The sequence below is a fragment of the Lissotriton helveticus genome, chromosome 11, assembly GCF_964261635.1.
Source record: "Lissotriton helveticus chromosome 11, aLisHel1.1, whole genome shotgun sequence".
Lineage (NCBI taxonomy): Eukaryota > Metazoa > Chordata > Amphibia > Caudata > Salamandridae > Lissotriton > Lissotriton helveticus.
The window spans coordinates 1,112,729,354-1,112,743,975 of record NC_136072.1 but is presented as its reverse complement, the minus strand read 5'-3'; the positions used below and the strand labels follow the sequence as shown (position 1 = coordinate 1,112,743,975).

General features: G+C 46.0%; 1 protein-coding gene across 1 annotated transcript in view; it reads right to left on the bottom strand.

The window, feature by feature from the left end:
* LOC144792666 (derlin-2-like) overlaps positions 1–14,622 on the bottom strand; it is an 86,746-nt gene that overhangs the window by 44,733 nt on the left and 27,391 nt on the right. The window contains exon 4 of the mRNA XM_078667814.1: positions 9,728–9,821. Coding sequence (XP_078523940.1) covers positions 9,728–9,821 — 94 coding nt within the window. The remainder of the gene's footprint in view (positions 1–9,727; positions 9,822–14,622) is intronic.

The following is a 14,622-nucleotide window of genomic DNA, read 5'->3' as shown; positions in this document are numbered from 1 at the left end:
GACCTGAACTTCGGGTGGGGGCTAACACTTCCAGCCAGGGCTGGCCCTAGCACTTGTCGCACACAGTGCAACAGTTTTTTTTGTCGCTCCCAGCCCCATTTCCTCCTTCTCCATGAATTCCCTCACTACCACTCACCAACAATGCACCTCATCTCTCTATAGAATCTTTCTGGCAAACATTTCGTTTTTTATAGCGCTACTCATTGCTTACTCACACTCAGTTCAGTGATCTGCATGGTACACGTTCTTTGTAGCAGGCGCATTAAACCTCTGCACTGTGTGGGTGGCAGGAGTGCCCATGTGAGTGCACGGTGAGCCATGCGACAGTGTGAGAGTAGGGTAAGAGGAGTTACTGCAGGGTGAGTGAGGTGACCATATGAATTTGGGTGCAGATGTAAGTGGGGAGTGGGACGAATTAATGTATGGTTAGTGGTGGGCTTATTTGAGTGATATTGCAGAGTGACCTGTGAGGGGGACAGGTGAGCGAAGTGTCACATGAGTCCAGGGTGAGTACTGTGCTCGTGTGACTGCAGGGTGAACAGCGCAGGTGCATTGTGAGTGCAGAGGGATCACTGCGAGTGCAGGGTGACCGGGTGAATGGTGTGAGTGCACCGGGATCAGTGTGCGTGCAGGGTCAACGTGAAAGTGAAGGGAGAGAATGAGGAGTGAGTTGTCTGAATGCAAGGTGCAATCCGAGACACTTGAAGTAACTCAGCATGTATTGACTGCAGCGTAGGGTTTCAAATGTGTTAAACTATTGCTATTATGGCATTAATCAGGGATCCATGGTGGAGTTAATAAATAATGTGCTGACCCTGCAGCAAACTTCCAGTCCTATAGTGAAGGTTGCCAGCTCATTATTTTTATGTCCCAGGCGGTACAAAAATAAGCAGTCACCTAAAGCTGTATTTTCAGCACTTGTATGCATACTTTGAACAGCAAATATAAATAGAAAAAACTTTTAATTTTGTTCTGGGGCTGCCTGAATGATCCATTACTGATAATAAAAGGGAACAAAGACTGAAAAGTCATGTTACAAATTATTACATACTTCTGTATTTATAACCATATTTAGTGTCAAAACAAGCCATTTGCAGGCTGTTTAAATAATACATGGTTGGCTGGCATTTTGCACGCCTGCCTGTGTAATTTTAAAAGAAACGTTGTCTCCTTTCTGGGAAGAGGTAACCCTTCCAGGAGGGGGGTTAATTCATGGAGCTGAAATGCTTTAGCTGCAGTGGGAGGCAGTACATCTCCTCTGCTTAAACTGAAAGAAAACCAAGACAGTCATTTCAGCTGCAGTTGGAGGCAAGGAGTCTCCTCTGCTGTGATATGGAACGCGAAGGAACAGGACTATCTGTTTTAGCAGAGAAGACTTCCTGCCTCTCACTGCAGCTGAAGCATTTCAGCTCTATATTTAAGTGATTATGTTGTGTGCATTTGCATTTCAGCTACAGTGCACATTGGTACGAGTACAAGTACTTGCCGATATGATTTAGGTGCATCAAGGGAATGCCATCACCAACAGTAGCTGTAGGAAGAGCACACCCAGTGAATGCCATCCTTAGCAGGCACTACTGTCTCTAAACCACTTAGTCCCCCACCACTATTTTCCACTTGTGGAAGGATCCCCCACATTTCCACCAAGTGAGAGACGATCATGAAGCATAGCTCGGTCATCCATCTAATAAGCAAGCGCTACGCCCTAATTTGTCTGTCCCTCCCTCTCCACCACCTTCTTTCCACCAGGATGGGCTCTGCGCACACGCCTCCGTTTTGGAAATAGAAGTCCTTGCCCTTCTGAACAGTGGGCAAAAGAGGCAGCACCTCTGGAAGAAAGGTGCAGAGGATTCTATGCCTGTTACTCCTTGGTCCCCAAGGAGAAGCTTTTCTTTCTGAATTTGTTAATTTAAGAGGAGAAGTTCAAGATGCTATCTCCGAGGCTAGTCTTCCTGGCCGTGAGGTCCTGGCCTGAATGTGGGGGATTGGTCACTATCCCAAGGACTGCAGGACCCCTATTTCCACCTTTCTCTTCTTTCCACCCTCAAACGTTTCTTGACGTTAGGTTCCAGCACTATCAGTTCACTCTTCTAACATCTGAACTGACAACCTTGCATTTTACAAAAGTGCCAGCAGCAGTTATAGCAGCTGACAACTGGACAACTGCCTAGTAAAAGGAGAGTCTTTGTCGCTAGCCACAGCACCATGACCCTCTTCATGACTTAAGCTTTAATATCAACACCCAGCAATTTAATCTCACTACGACCCCGATTCAGATCCTGGAAAAAAAACGTCTGTACAATTCGTATCCAGCGCCATCTCCGTACGAATCGTAAACCCAATGAGTACGATCCGGACCGGGGTATGAGGACGCGATTCGTACGGTCCACGTCAGGTAAGGGCGATTCATACGGAAAAGCACACAATCACATACACACCGTACGGTCCGTACCCCTGCGATCATGGGGTGTACGCACCGTACCCCGCGATCGCAGGGTGTACGCACCGTACACCCCATGATCGCGGGGTACGGTGCGTACACCCCATGATCGCGGGGTACGGTGCGTACACCCCATGATCGCAGGGGTACGCACCGTACCCCTGCGATCATGGGGTGTATGCACCATACCTGGGGGGGGCCGTTCCGTACCTGTTACGAGGCGAACTCTGCTTCTCCGGATGTTTTCGGCTCCCGTAGAAAAAGCGTCGTACGGTGCGTACCCGACACAAATCGTACTTGCTGGGTCGGAAAAAACAGCTGCGAACCGTACGGATGTCGCGTACAGCGGGTTCCGAGGGAGATTCGTATGGGGATTTGATTTGTACGGTCTCTGTACGATTCGTATGGAGTCCAGCTCCTGGTATTTGATTTGTACGGTCTCTGTACGATTCGTATGGAGTCCAGCTCCTGGTATGAATCGTACTTCGTCGTACGTACGGGGGACATTGCAGGGTACGATTCGTACAGGAAAAACGCTCGGAGCGGTTTTTCCCGAATCAGAATCGACCCCTAAGCGTTAGTGGGGCGGTTCAAGTCACAATTCACGTGTGCTTTCTTCATAGAGGTAATAATTCTAACCACATTGGTGCTACTGACGTGACATCCACATCAAGAGCTCTCTTTGCCATGCACTGTTGACATGCAGGACATATCCAGGCAGTTCTCCCTCCCCCCGTGACAATCAGCACGCATGGCGCGCTAATGTCATTACCTAGAAAGTGAAACTAAAATGAGCCAAACTGGTGTTTTATTTTCACTTGCATCAGTACTTGGGGACAAATCTCAGCTCCCTTGTGCACAGATTTCAATTGGAGATCTATTGTTGGAAAGGGCAGAATTTCTTTTGAGGGGAGAACCGCCCCTGCTGGCAATGGGTGAGTGCTCTCCCTCTCTCCTAGGCACAACTGTATTTCTGCCCCCCCCTAGTGGTCAGGCTGGGGGTCTTTACCCCTAATCTGCCCCCGTGGGGCAGAAAGCCCAATAGCTACCTGGGAAATAACAGGTATTGAGCCCCACCACAAAACAAGCCTTTCTAACTACCCCCCCCCCCCCTCCCCATTCCTGGGACAGATTTTTTTTATCCCCCCCATCTGCTTCTAAGGGGAAGGGCAAAAATCCCACAAGGCACCCTGGATTTTATTCTTGGGGAGGGGGGTGCATGTGACTATGCCAACCCGGCTCCTGGGTACAACAGTCTGTCAGCTCCCCCAATCCTTGAAAGCAGAGGCCAACGTTTACTGCCATCTGCCACTCCTGAGGTTGCCAGAAAGCTCACTAGACACCAGGGAAAACATATATGAATTAAAAAAAGGCGAAGGGTGACTCACTAAGCATTTGGCCACGCCCCAACCCAGAACAGCCATCACAGTCTTTCTGCCCCTGTGGGATAGGAGATATTTACCCTCAGACTGCTCCCTCTCCAGGGGCAGAAAGCGCACTAGACAAATGGAAAAACATATGAATTAAAAAAGGTGGTGGGATGACCTAACCATGCATCAGGCCCAGCCACCACACTCAAAAAGGCCATTCAGTCTTTCTATCCTCTGGGGCGGATAGTTTTTTTTAAATACAACTTGCCATTGGGGATGGGTGGGAAGTGGGCAGAAAGCCCACTTGAGATCAGTGAAATTATTTTTGAGAGGAGCATCCCCCTGAGCTCCTCCAAAATCCCTGGGCACAAAAGTCTTTAAACCCCCCATACCCCCCCCCACCCCCCCCCCTCCAAGCTGAAAGCCCACTAGCGACCAGGGAAAAAATAGGCCCCAAAAAACAGAAGGGTTGGGAGCCATCTGTCTAGGCATGGGGCTGTGCTCCCGCACCCAAAACGGGAATAGACTTTCTGCCCAGAATGGGAGACAGATAAGGTGGTTTGCCTCCATTCTGTCTCCCTCCAGAAGAACTCCAACTATGCACCAGGTATTGTAGACGGGTGCAAAGAGAAGAAACCCCTGGCATCTAGCCATGCACAGCCCCAAAAAGAGCAATATCATCTTTCTTCAACCCCTGGGGTTGGCAGTAAGTGTTTGTCCTATTTGAGGTTTGACCCCATTCTTCCTTCTAGGGGTGGTGGGGGAGGGGGTAGACACCAGGGATTATACTATGAGGCAAAAAAAGGTGTGGAGGCAACCCACCATAAAGCACATGGGTGTTTTCAGTTAATCTAATCTACCTGGGGAGAGGGGGTAGATAGCTCACTGGATGGCAGGGATATTTTTTTCAGTTATAATGGGGTGCAGCTGGCCTGTGTATGGCATCAGGCCGAACCCTCACCCAAAGACCTAACCGTTTTTCTGCTCAGGTGCTAATCTTCCAATGAATTCCTCGGGATATATATTCCAACGTTTAGGTGAGCCACCCTTTCAGCCCTCCGCAGTCACGAGCTACCATGGTCATGAACGACTCAACGTTCCACTGAGGTGCTCATTTGGACAACACAACAGCGCAGTGAGGTCTTTGGTTTGCATTAAAGAAGTATCTGCAGATTAAGGTGCTAGAGCTGTGGGTGGTTCATTTACCATGAAGGTGTGTCTCTCTTCCATCCTGGGAAATACCATTTTGTTTCTGTCAGAAAACACCATAGTTCATGCAATGGGCACAACAACAGGGAATTTTCCAGGTAACAGGTCACCTAGCTTGTATCCTCATCAAGAGCGAAGACGACCAATGCGATGGAGGTGATCCTTTCTAGATTGTGATGCCTATAAATGGATATCTCTGCCAGAGCCCACGGCAGGAAGTGTTCTGAGTTTTGTGCCAAATATTTCCCTCTGAACGGTTCCCGGGTTTACCTTCATAATCACCTTGTTAAAAGGCGTTCCCTCTGATTCCGCTTCTGTCAAAAGTACTGCGGAATGTGTGGGAGTATCATGCCCAGGTGAACCTGATCACCCTATATTGGGGAAGGAAGATCCGATATGCTGATCTGTTGGCAGTCAGCATTTGGCCACCGCTTCTACTCCTGCATTCGGTGGACCTACCCTCGCAGCAGGACAATCAAATTCTCCATTCTAGTCCCCAAATGCTGTGGCTGCACATTTGGAGATTGAGCACTACCAGCAGAAGTACTTTTGTCTTCTTGATGAAGCTGCGAACCCCGTCTTGGCTGCCAGGAAACCCACTACAAAATCGATTTATGCAAGTCGCTGAATAAATTTGTTCAGTGTTCCCGGTCGGAAGGCGTAGATGCTTTTACATCCCGCCTTTCCAAAATCCTCCAGTTCACTATGTCTCTTGAACAGCAGTGTCTGGCAGCAGCTCCAGTTAAAGGTTACTTGGCTGCCCTGTTCATCCTAATGCATGTCCCAGAGTAGCCATCCTTATTTGGGTTAATACTATTGGAGCATTTTCCAAAAAGGATTACTTTACTTATTTTTTCTCCTCCTTTATTGTTCCTCAATCGGATTTGAATCTGGTGTTGACTTTAAGGCATTCCCATTCGAGCAGATGCATAACTGTCCAGTTTTACTTCTCACTCTGAATAAAGAATTGTGGGTGGCAATAACTGTAGTACATAGGGTCGGATAACTTTAAATTCTATCAGTTTGTCCATCTATCAAAGTTTTCCACTAAAATGAGCTGTTCCTTCCTACCTGCTCATCCTACCTGCGGTGCTATCTGCCATTACCGTCCCATCCTTCCTCTCTCCCCATCATCACACCAAAGAGGAGGAATGGCTGCACGGGCTGGACTCAAGTTGCGCAGGGTACTATAACACATCCCACTTGACAGGACAGAGTGGGTGATCTGCTTTTTACAGGCTTTGCCAAAACTAAAAAGCACAGAGCAGGGACCAGAAGCACCATTTTTCATTGATGTCTTTGGGAACATCATTTCTGTAGTAGGGGATCTCTGTGTATAGTCATAATCTAGTGAATAGTCCCGCCCATGTGCGTGGACCCCGGAGCAATCAAAAATAATCTCTTACAGTGTCGAAAAATGCAGAACTGCACAGACATTTAAGAGAGAATTTAAAGACAGATAATGCAGCCTAAAAAGGCTACACTGTCCAGTACTTCAACTAGAAATTCCACCACAAAATCCACAAACACAGCAAACGCCTGTACAGATTTCCCTTGCTTTACAGCAAAATCCCTCAGGAATGACAGAGATACCCCTACTACAGAACTGGAGTTACAGGACAGAAACTACTCCTTTCTGAGCCCAAGCACCAACATACAGAGTGTCATGTGGGTCTGACAAGGACATTATCTGCAGCATCTGCAACAGAGTTTAAATCCTGAAATCTTAGGAGGCATCTGATCAGTCACCATCAAATACTGAGGAATTACTTCAGTGAAACAAAAAAAGAGCTCCAGAAAGGATCTGAAACTGGCACATCGGTAGGCACCAGATAATCTTTTATCACATATTACAGACAAAGTCATGACTGAAGACGCCGGTGAGCTATACACGCAGCCCTCCAGCTGTCTCTGCCGGAGGAGTGACCATGGCTCACCAGGGGCCTGCTGGCATGTCCATCTCCCAAACCAGCTTCTAGCCCAGTGCCCTGCCAGAGATCGCCACAACAGTCCTCAGCATCTCTCACCCCCCCCCATCATTATGCCCATGCCAATTTCCATGCTAAAAACGCTGCTTACTGCACAGAAGGTGCTGCCAATGGCTCTGCCAGTAAAATATGTGAGGCTGCCCGCTCAGTTCTGGCTATCAGTGCCCATGTGTGCTGAATGAGATATCTGTGTGTGAAAACTACACGCTTATGAAAGCAAGCACTATATACATGACTGTACTGGTACAACGGGTGGCCAGTACCCTCCTGGTGAATGGAGTTGTGTTCAGTAAACTGAAAAGGTGGGCTTATCCACCCCAAAGTGCTTAGATTGAACCTGTGAAGATTACTCAAACATAGTGTGAAGTGAATGCTGCGTGCAGAAAACAACAGATACGAAATCTAATCTGCATCGGATGCAAGCTACTTATCTGATGGCAGAGGCCAAGTCGCTTTGTGCACACATCCACTCATCTAGTGGATAAGAGAGCTCCAACGGGTGCGTCGCTGCTTCCTGGTAGGGGCCCACCCCAGGCTGAATAGGCTCATTTGTGAGAGCTGGGCATAGGCAAATGACTTCATCTCTTCTGTAGAGACTTTACAGAACTATAATTAAATTTACAGACCTAATCTGTCATATGAATCAGACCGGGGGCGTGCACGTACATTGGCCAGGATTGCAGTCGTGCACCAGTTGGTTACGTAGAGTACTTCCCCAATATAGAGCTGTTCTCCTAAACCCACACTCCAGCAGCTGTGTTTTTTTTTATAATCAAGTTTACTGATTTTTAAAACAAACCACAAATTTACATTGGCAGCAAAATCAAGTACAGTGTCTGGATAGTACACAACCGCAAGGAATATGACAGAGACCTGTACATCATTCTTCAGAATAGAGTATCGCGCGAGGTTATCATCAGGGCCGGACTGGGACCCACAACCGGCCCTGGCAAAGTGCTCGGCCGGCCCCCCTCCCCACTCGGGAGGTGCCACCGAGCTCTTTGCCGGGGCTGGTTTCGGCCGATTTTGCACAGCTCTGTAACAAAAACAGCCCCCAGGGGCCCCAAAACCGGCCCCCACCAGTGCAGCGCACCGGGGGATTGCACGGTGCCCGCTATGGCCAGTCCGGCCCTGATCATCATACATAAGAACACACACACCCCACAGGACAATAGATTGAATCATTTACCCGAAATCTTTTCGAATAGTTCAGGGCAGCCCGGGATTCAAAGAGGGGTTTATTGTGGTTTTTAAAGCTGTCTGTCCTTTCAGCCCTGCTGAGCCTTGTCTCCTGTCTCTGGCTCCCCAGTGGTATTTAAGTGTTAAGTGCCCCAAGTTTTGTAAACACCCCACACATCAGTTTACTACTATGATCTCCCAAACACTCCTTCTAAATTCTCCCTCATGGTATCTCTCCTTTGACCTATCCCAAACTCCATTTTTCTACTCTAATTCTCTTCCTCCCTAATCCCTTTCTACAGGTTCTTCCGTCATCCATCTCTCCTTTGCTCATCCCAGACCTCAACTAACTACTATGATCTCCCAATTAACACTTTTCTCCCCTCTTCTATCCCTCCATTACTCTATTCAATCCAACTAACAGACTCACATGTCCTCAATTCAAATTAACACGTACCTCCCTATATTAATAGTATACTCATATTTGCCTATAATCATTGCCTATTTTCCTTGTTACAGTTCAGTTGTGGTATAATTTCTAACCAGACCCAAGCAAATTGCATTTTTATTCTACAAATTCACCGATTGCAGCTTTGTGACCTTACACTACTAGCCAGGTAAGGGAAAAAGAAGCTTCGAAGGCAAATTTCAACTACAAATACTGGGCAAGAGCATGCATTTCCTAAAATTTAAGAAACAATGGCTGATCTGGAGGAGTTTTATAACACATTATCTTGGTACTGTTGCCATTCCGCCCAGGATAGGACTCTACCTGCATATTGCCAGAAAGCAGGTTTGACTGGCACTTACATAAGAATCCATAACATTTGTTCCCTACAAATTTGAAGCTGTACATTGTTGCATTTTTTGCAATACAGATTCCATACACATTCTTTATATGCCAAATCAGAGTTACTCTTTCACTACAAGAAGCAACAGACCAATGATGCAGTAAGGGGCTGGAAGATACAACCATGTTTTATAAGAAACAACATTCCCTGTACCAAATAATAAAAACATTTTCCAAATACCCCCAAAGTTACATGCCCTCTCGGCTATACAGATTAGAAATAATTAATCACATTTATCCAATATATATAGCAGAACCCCTTTGTTACATTAAGGGTGGTCTCCCACCTGTACCTCACACACAAACAACTAATATGCCAATCAACAGTATGTGAAATATTTTGTCCCTGGTGACACCAACCACTCTGACGATGCTTCAGGAACCTTACATTTCACGTCCACAAGTTTGTACTTGTAATTTTCATATTACAAGTCCAAGCCATTTTTTAATATTGCACAGACTTCTTGAAGAGTGCAGGTGTTAAAGATTAGTGAAAAACAATATAAAGTTGGCTACAAACAATTGCAATGTTCGACAGGGTGGTAGGGGATTAAACAGCAGGTGAATCATTTATTTGAGCTAATGATACTTTCCAAAAATGACATGGCCACCTAAACACACTCTATAAAGGTTTGGTCTAAAGAGTAAAGTGCAGCAGGGAAAACAGGGGTTGGACCCGCTGAAAGGATACTGTCATGAGAAATCCCCCGAACAGAAACATGAAGACAAAGTCTGCTGTCCTCCCTCGGAAGGAGCCTTCCTCCAGCATGCGGCAGTAGCGGTACCTGAAGACAGGGTGAGCAGTCAAGGAAGCTTAAGAACTGGTTCTGTGCCAACAGGAACCAGGCTAACTGACAGGATGCAGCATGCGAGAATGATACACAAATACAATATATGTTAAACCCACAAGTCTGGCACACTTCAACAAGTTTGCATTTACCAAGCTCACGCCTTTCGGTTCCTCATTGTGACAATTTTCTATTGGTTTTCAACTTCAGACGCATAAGGACAAAGGATGGCTCTCCAAACTCATGATAGCCCCACTATTGTAAGTGAAAGAACACCTCTAACTCTCGAGGAAGTGTTGCCACAGGCACTGGTCCATCCCTTGGAACCAAAACGCTGTAGTACAAAATGCAAGGAAGTGTTGACTGAATGTGTCATCAGGGCCGTCTCTAGCCATCTGGTGCTCAGGAAAAATGAACAGATCGAATCCCAAACCCTTCATCCTTCACCCTTTGCGTCATAGCTTACTCATCCTCGCCCTCCCCATACTTCACCAGCTTTTAAAGGACTTCTAAAGATCTCATGTTTTTTTCATGTCTATTGCAAGGTCAGGTCTAGTTCTGTTAAGAGTATGCGGTGTATCCTAGATGCTATTTGTCAGTGCTGCCTCCTATTCGTTTTTATATGCAGAAGAGAGTGATTCGTGCACAACTGTTGCTACTTTTGCAGGTTTTTTTTGACTTTGCAACTGAGCATAGCACAATACCCATCGATAGGCATTAATAGAGAGTAATAACAATCCATTCTTAAATGCCTAGCGACTTTAACATATCATTTTTCACAATAAATACGCAAGGCCTACTGCTTTTTTCATTACCTTTCATATTAAACAGATCAGACTGGGGGCATCTAAAATATATTTTCTCAGTGAACCAATCAGGCCTAAAGCTGTTATCATTAGCTTGTCACCATAACCAACTCTGTCCTCTCGTAGAGAGCTTAAGATTTCCCACAAGGTAACCATCAGGTATACAGTCATAAAATTACAAAAGTATACAAAATAACAGATGGCAAAGTGACATACTACCTTACCTAAAAGGGCTTAACAAGGATCCTCACAGTGCAAATCTTTAAACCATGGTCTGCTAGAGGGGGCAAAAGTACCAACATCCCTGCATACTACAGCAATCTGTGAAATTCCATGTAACAAAATACCTATCTGTAGGCTTTAATACAGAGTAATAGCAATCCACTCTGAAATGCCTATTGACTTAAAATTGCTTTTCACAATTGATATGACAGGCTGAGTGCCTTAATCATAACTTTTCACAATAAAAAATAAGGACATTCTCTGGGTGTTCCTCAGGCTGGGAACATAATGGGCATCTCCTCCTGTGCAGACTATCCTCCTAAAGAGCCTGTAATCTACTTTGCTTCTGGTGGGTCTGGATATGACACTAGTCCTAGAAACGCACAACCCTTACAGATGAGTTTTATTAGCTACATTAGTCACAATCCCTATAACGTTAAACTAAAAGGATGCGGTAAAATTGCGATTCTCCTATTAACATGACCAGAGAATCTGGATTTCATTAAAGACACGGAGGCTAACATTATGCTTTAATCCGTTAATGCAACTCACAAGCAGCCGCTTACATCATAAAAGGAAGAATCAGAATGCAGTGACATCGTGACAACAATATAAGGCATGAGCATCAACAGAGCTGCCTCTTTTAAATGCCTTTCGTTGCAGGAATAAGGAAGGGGATGTCTCAGGACAGTTCCAAAGTTGTGGGGAACCACGCCTGAGAAGGCCAGAAGGGAATTATCAGGACCATGGAGCACTGGTCCTGTCTCACCTTCTGAAGAACCCTCTGAATCATGGCGAAGGGGGAAAGGCGTAAGGGTGAAGAAGGGACCAAGGCTGGAGAAAAGCGTTCACTGCAAGAGCGCCTGGATCTGGCATCCAGCTGAAGTATTGGGGCAGTTGGAAAGTCAATCTGCTGGCAAAAAGGTGCACATCGCAGGGGCCCCAAAAATGAAACAGAGAATGGGAAACGTTCATGTTGAGTTTCGAATCGCTGAAGTCTTGAAGGAATCTCAAATTCCAATCTGTGGAAAAATTCGATTTTCCGGGGAGATATTCCGCCTTCACGGAAATTTTGTATTCTAAACAGAACATCCAAAATCTCCTGGCCAAATCAGAGAGGTCCTCTGACCTCGTCCCTCCAAGGCAGTTGATATAAGAGACTGCAGAGATGTTGTCCATCTTCAAAACAACGGATCTGCCCTGGAGAGAGTGTTTGAAACTCATTAGGGCATGAAGACCAGCAGTCAATTCTAAAAAGTTTATATGGTGAGAGGATTCAGTCTGAGACCAGACATCGCCTGTGTCTTGGTCGAGGAGGTGTTCTCCCCAACCATGAAGGCTGGCGTCTGACTCTATGACAAAGTTTGGAGTCGACCCGAAGATAGCTCTTCCATTCCACGCATCCAAATTGTCCAGCCACCAAGAGAGTTCCGACCTTGCTTGTTGATCCAAGGTTACAAGGTCCCCGTACCACAGACCGGATCTGAGGGCATTGGCTTTCACTCTCTGGAGAGCATGATAGTTGAGAGGTCCGGGAAAGATGGCCTGAATAGAAGAGAGTAAGCCCTGAAGTCTGGCCAATTCTTGAAGAGTGAGGGACTACTGTTTTAGAGCAAACCTGATCTCTTTCCGAATCTTGGCGATCTTCTTGCTGGGAAGCAGGAGGAGACATTTCGAGGTGTCTACGGTGAAACCTAGGAACTCTAGAGATTTGGAAGTGGTAAGGATGTATTTTTCCCGGTTTATAATGAAGCCAAGATCCTCTATGAGATTCATGGCGATCCTGAGATCTTCCAAGAGTTGAGAGTGAGTCTGGGACATGATGAGAATATCGTCTAGATAGATAATGAGGCGGATTCCTTTCGCTCTCAGGAGAGAGACGATTGTCCTCATGATCTTGGTGAAACACCAAGGAGCGGATGAAAGCCAGAATGGGAGGGCTTGAAACTGAAAGAGGTGATTGTCCCATATAAATTGAAGGAAGGGTTGATGTTCTTCTGCCATAGGGATGGTAAAATAGGCATCCTTTAGATCCAGCTTGACCAGCCAATCTCCCTGAAGAAGAAGGTCTCTGAGGAGGTGGATGCCCTCCACTTTGAAGTGTCTGTACACTAGGCACTTGTTTACCTCTCGTAGGTTTATAACCGGTCTCCACCCTTTTTCCTTCTTTTGGACTAAGAAAAGCGTGCTTACAAATCTCTTTTGAGACCAAGGAACCTCGATAATAGCGCCTTTTTGGAGCGTAGAAGAAATTTCCTCTTTGACAATTTCTAGATGTTCTATTGGAAGAACCAAAGGATTGGGTGTTTGTGTTTGACATGGAATATCCACAAAAACTATTCTGAACCCTTGAACTGTCTCGATAACCCACGGGTCTTGAGTTAAGGATCTCCAAACGTGATAGAATTTTTTGAGTCTTCCCCCGACCCTGGGAGGTGGAGAGGAGAGAGAAGGACTTACTTGGAGGGTTGCTGTTCGGAGTTCCTCGGGATGAGAAACCTCTGCCGCGAGAACCTCTTCCTCTCTGGGGGTAGAATTGTCTGTTGGAGGGGTAGAAACCTCTGCCCGCAGCACCTCTGCCTCTACTGGATGAAAAGGGCCGATAGTTTCCTCAGCCAGAAGAACGGCACCTTCTTCCGGCCTGTCTGAAAAGGTTAGTACTGAAGACACGTCTCATATTATTTTGGGCCTTACCAAAGAGGAGAACCTTGGGTTTGTTTGAAGGTTCCTTTTCGGCAAGGTCACCCAGTTTAGGATTAATTTTATTGAGGATGGTCTTCCTCCTTTCAATATTGAGGCCTGAATTTGCATTGCCAAGCAAAACGATTGCTCTCTGGCTCCAGCCTCTAATTAGGTTAGTGTCGAGGGGTGAATTGGAGATATCGGCCAGATCGAGAATCTTAGTAAGGGGCCCGAGGACATCAAGAAGACGATCCTGACAGCTTTTGAGAGTCCTCTCAAGGACTTTCCTGGGGTCTTTACCCAGTTTGAACAAACATTTTATGAGGTCAGGATCTAGATTGGGGGTCTGGCAGACCTTGTCTTCGATGCAGGGCCTCAGGCATTCGGATCTTAGGGTATTGCGAGTCTCTCTCTCCAGAGACTTTCTTAGCCATCTGGTAATACACTTGGTGACATGATCGTGGGGAAACCATTTAGAACTATTAGGGTGGGAGATGTTGTTAGGGGAACACATTTTGCCACCCAAAGGGTCACAAATGGCGTCTTTAGAAGAGGGAGAAGAGTCAGCCTCGGAATGGATGTTAAAATCCAAGTCAATCAGAACCTGGTCAGGGGTGTGGAATTTTTTAATAATCTACTTGGCCAAGGGACAAAAAGCTACTAAGATTTACATGTCCTAAAAATCCACTTGCCCCACTGTCTTCCGACATAATTATAAGAGCTGACAGAGAAACATTCACTATATTTTTATTTTGTTTTACACATGGTTGCATTTCTACAGCAATGTGTGCTCCTTTCAAGCGCCTGAAGGGGATTCGGGATTTTCTGAAAAGTTACCACCTCGTTAGCTTTACATGACTGGTAGATTTATTTTGTTGATTTATAGCACGTCAACATGTCCTTTAAAGCATGAATTTTGTAGACAGTGGGTTTAAAATATCTGTTTTGGATGTTGCAAGGGTGTTTTGAAAGAGCACCAGTTTTGTTGTGGCAAGCTTGCAGTTGTATTTAGGCATGACGTGATACAGAATGGTGCATTTTTGATTGCAGGGTATTTGATCATGCTGATCATACGTTAGACACGGTAA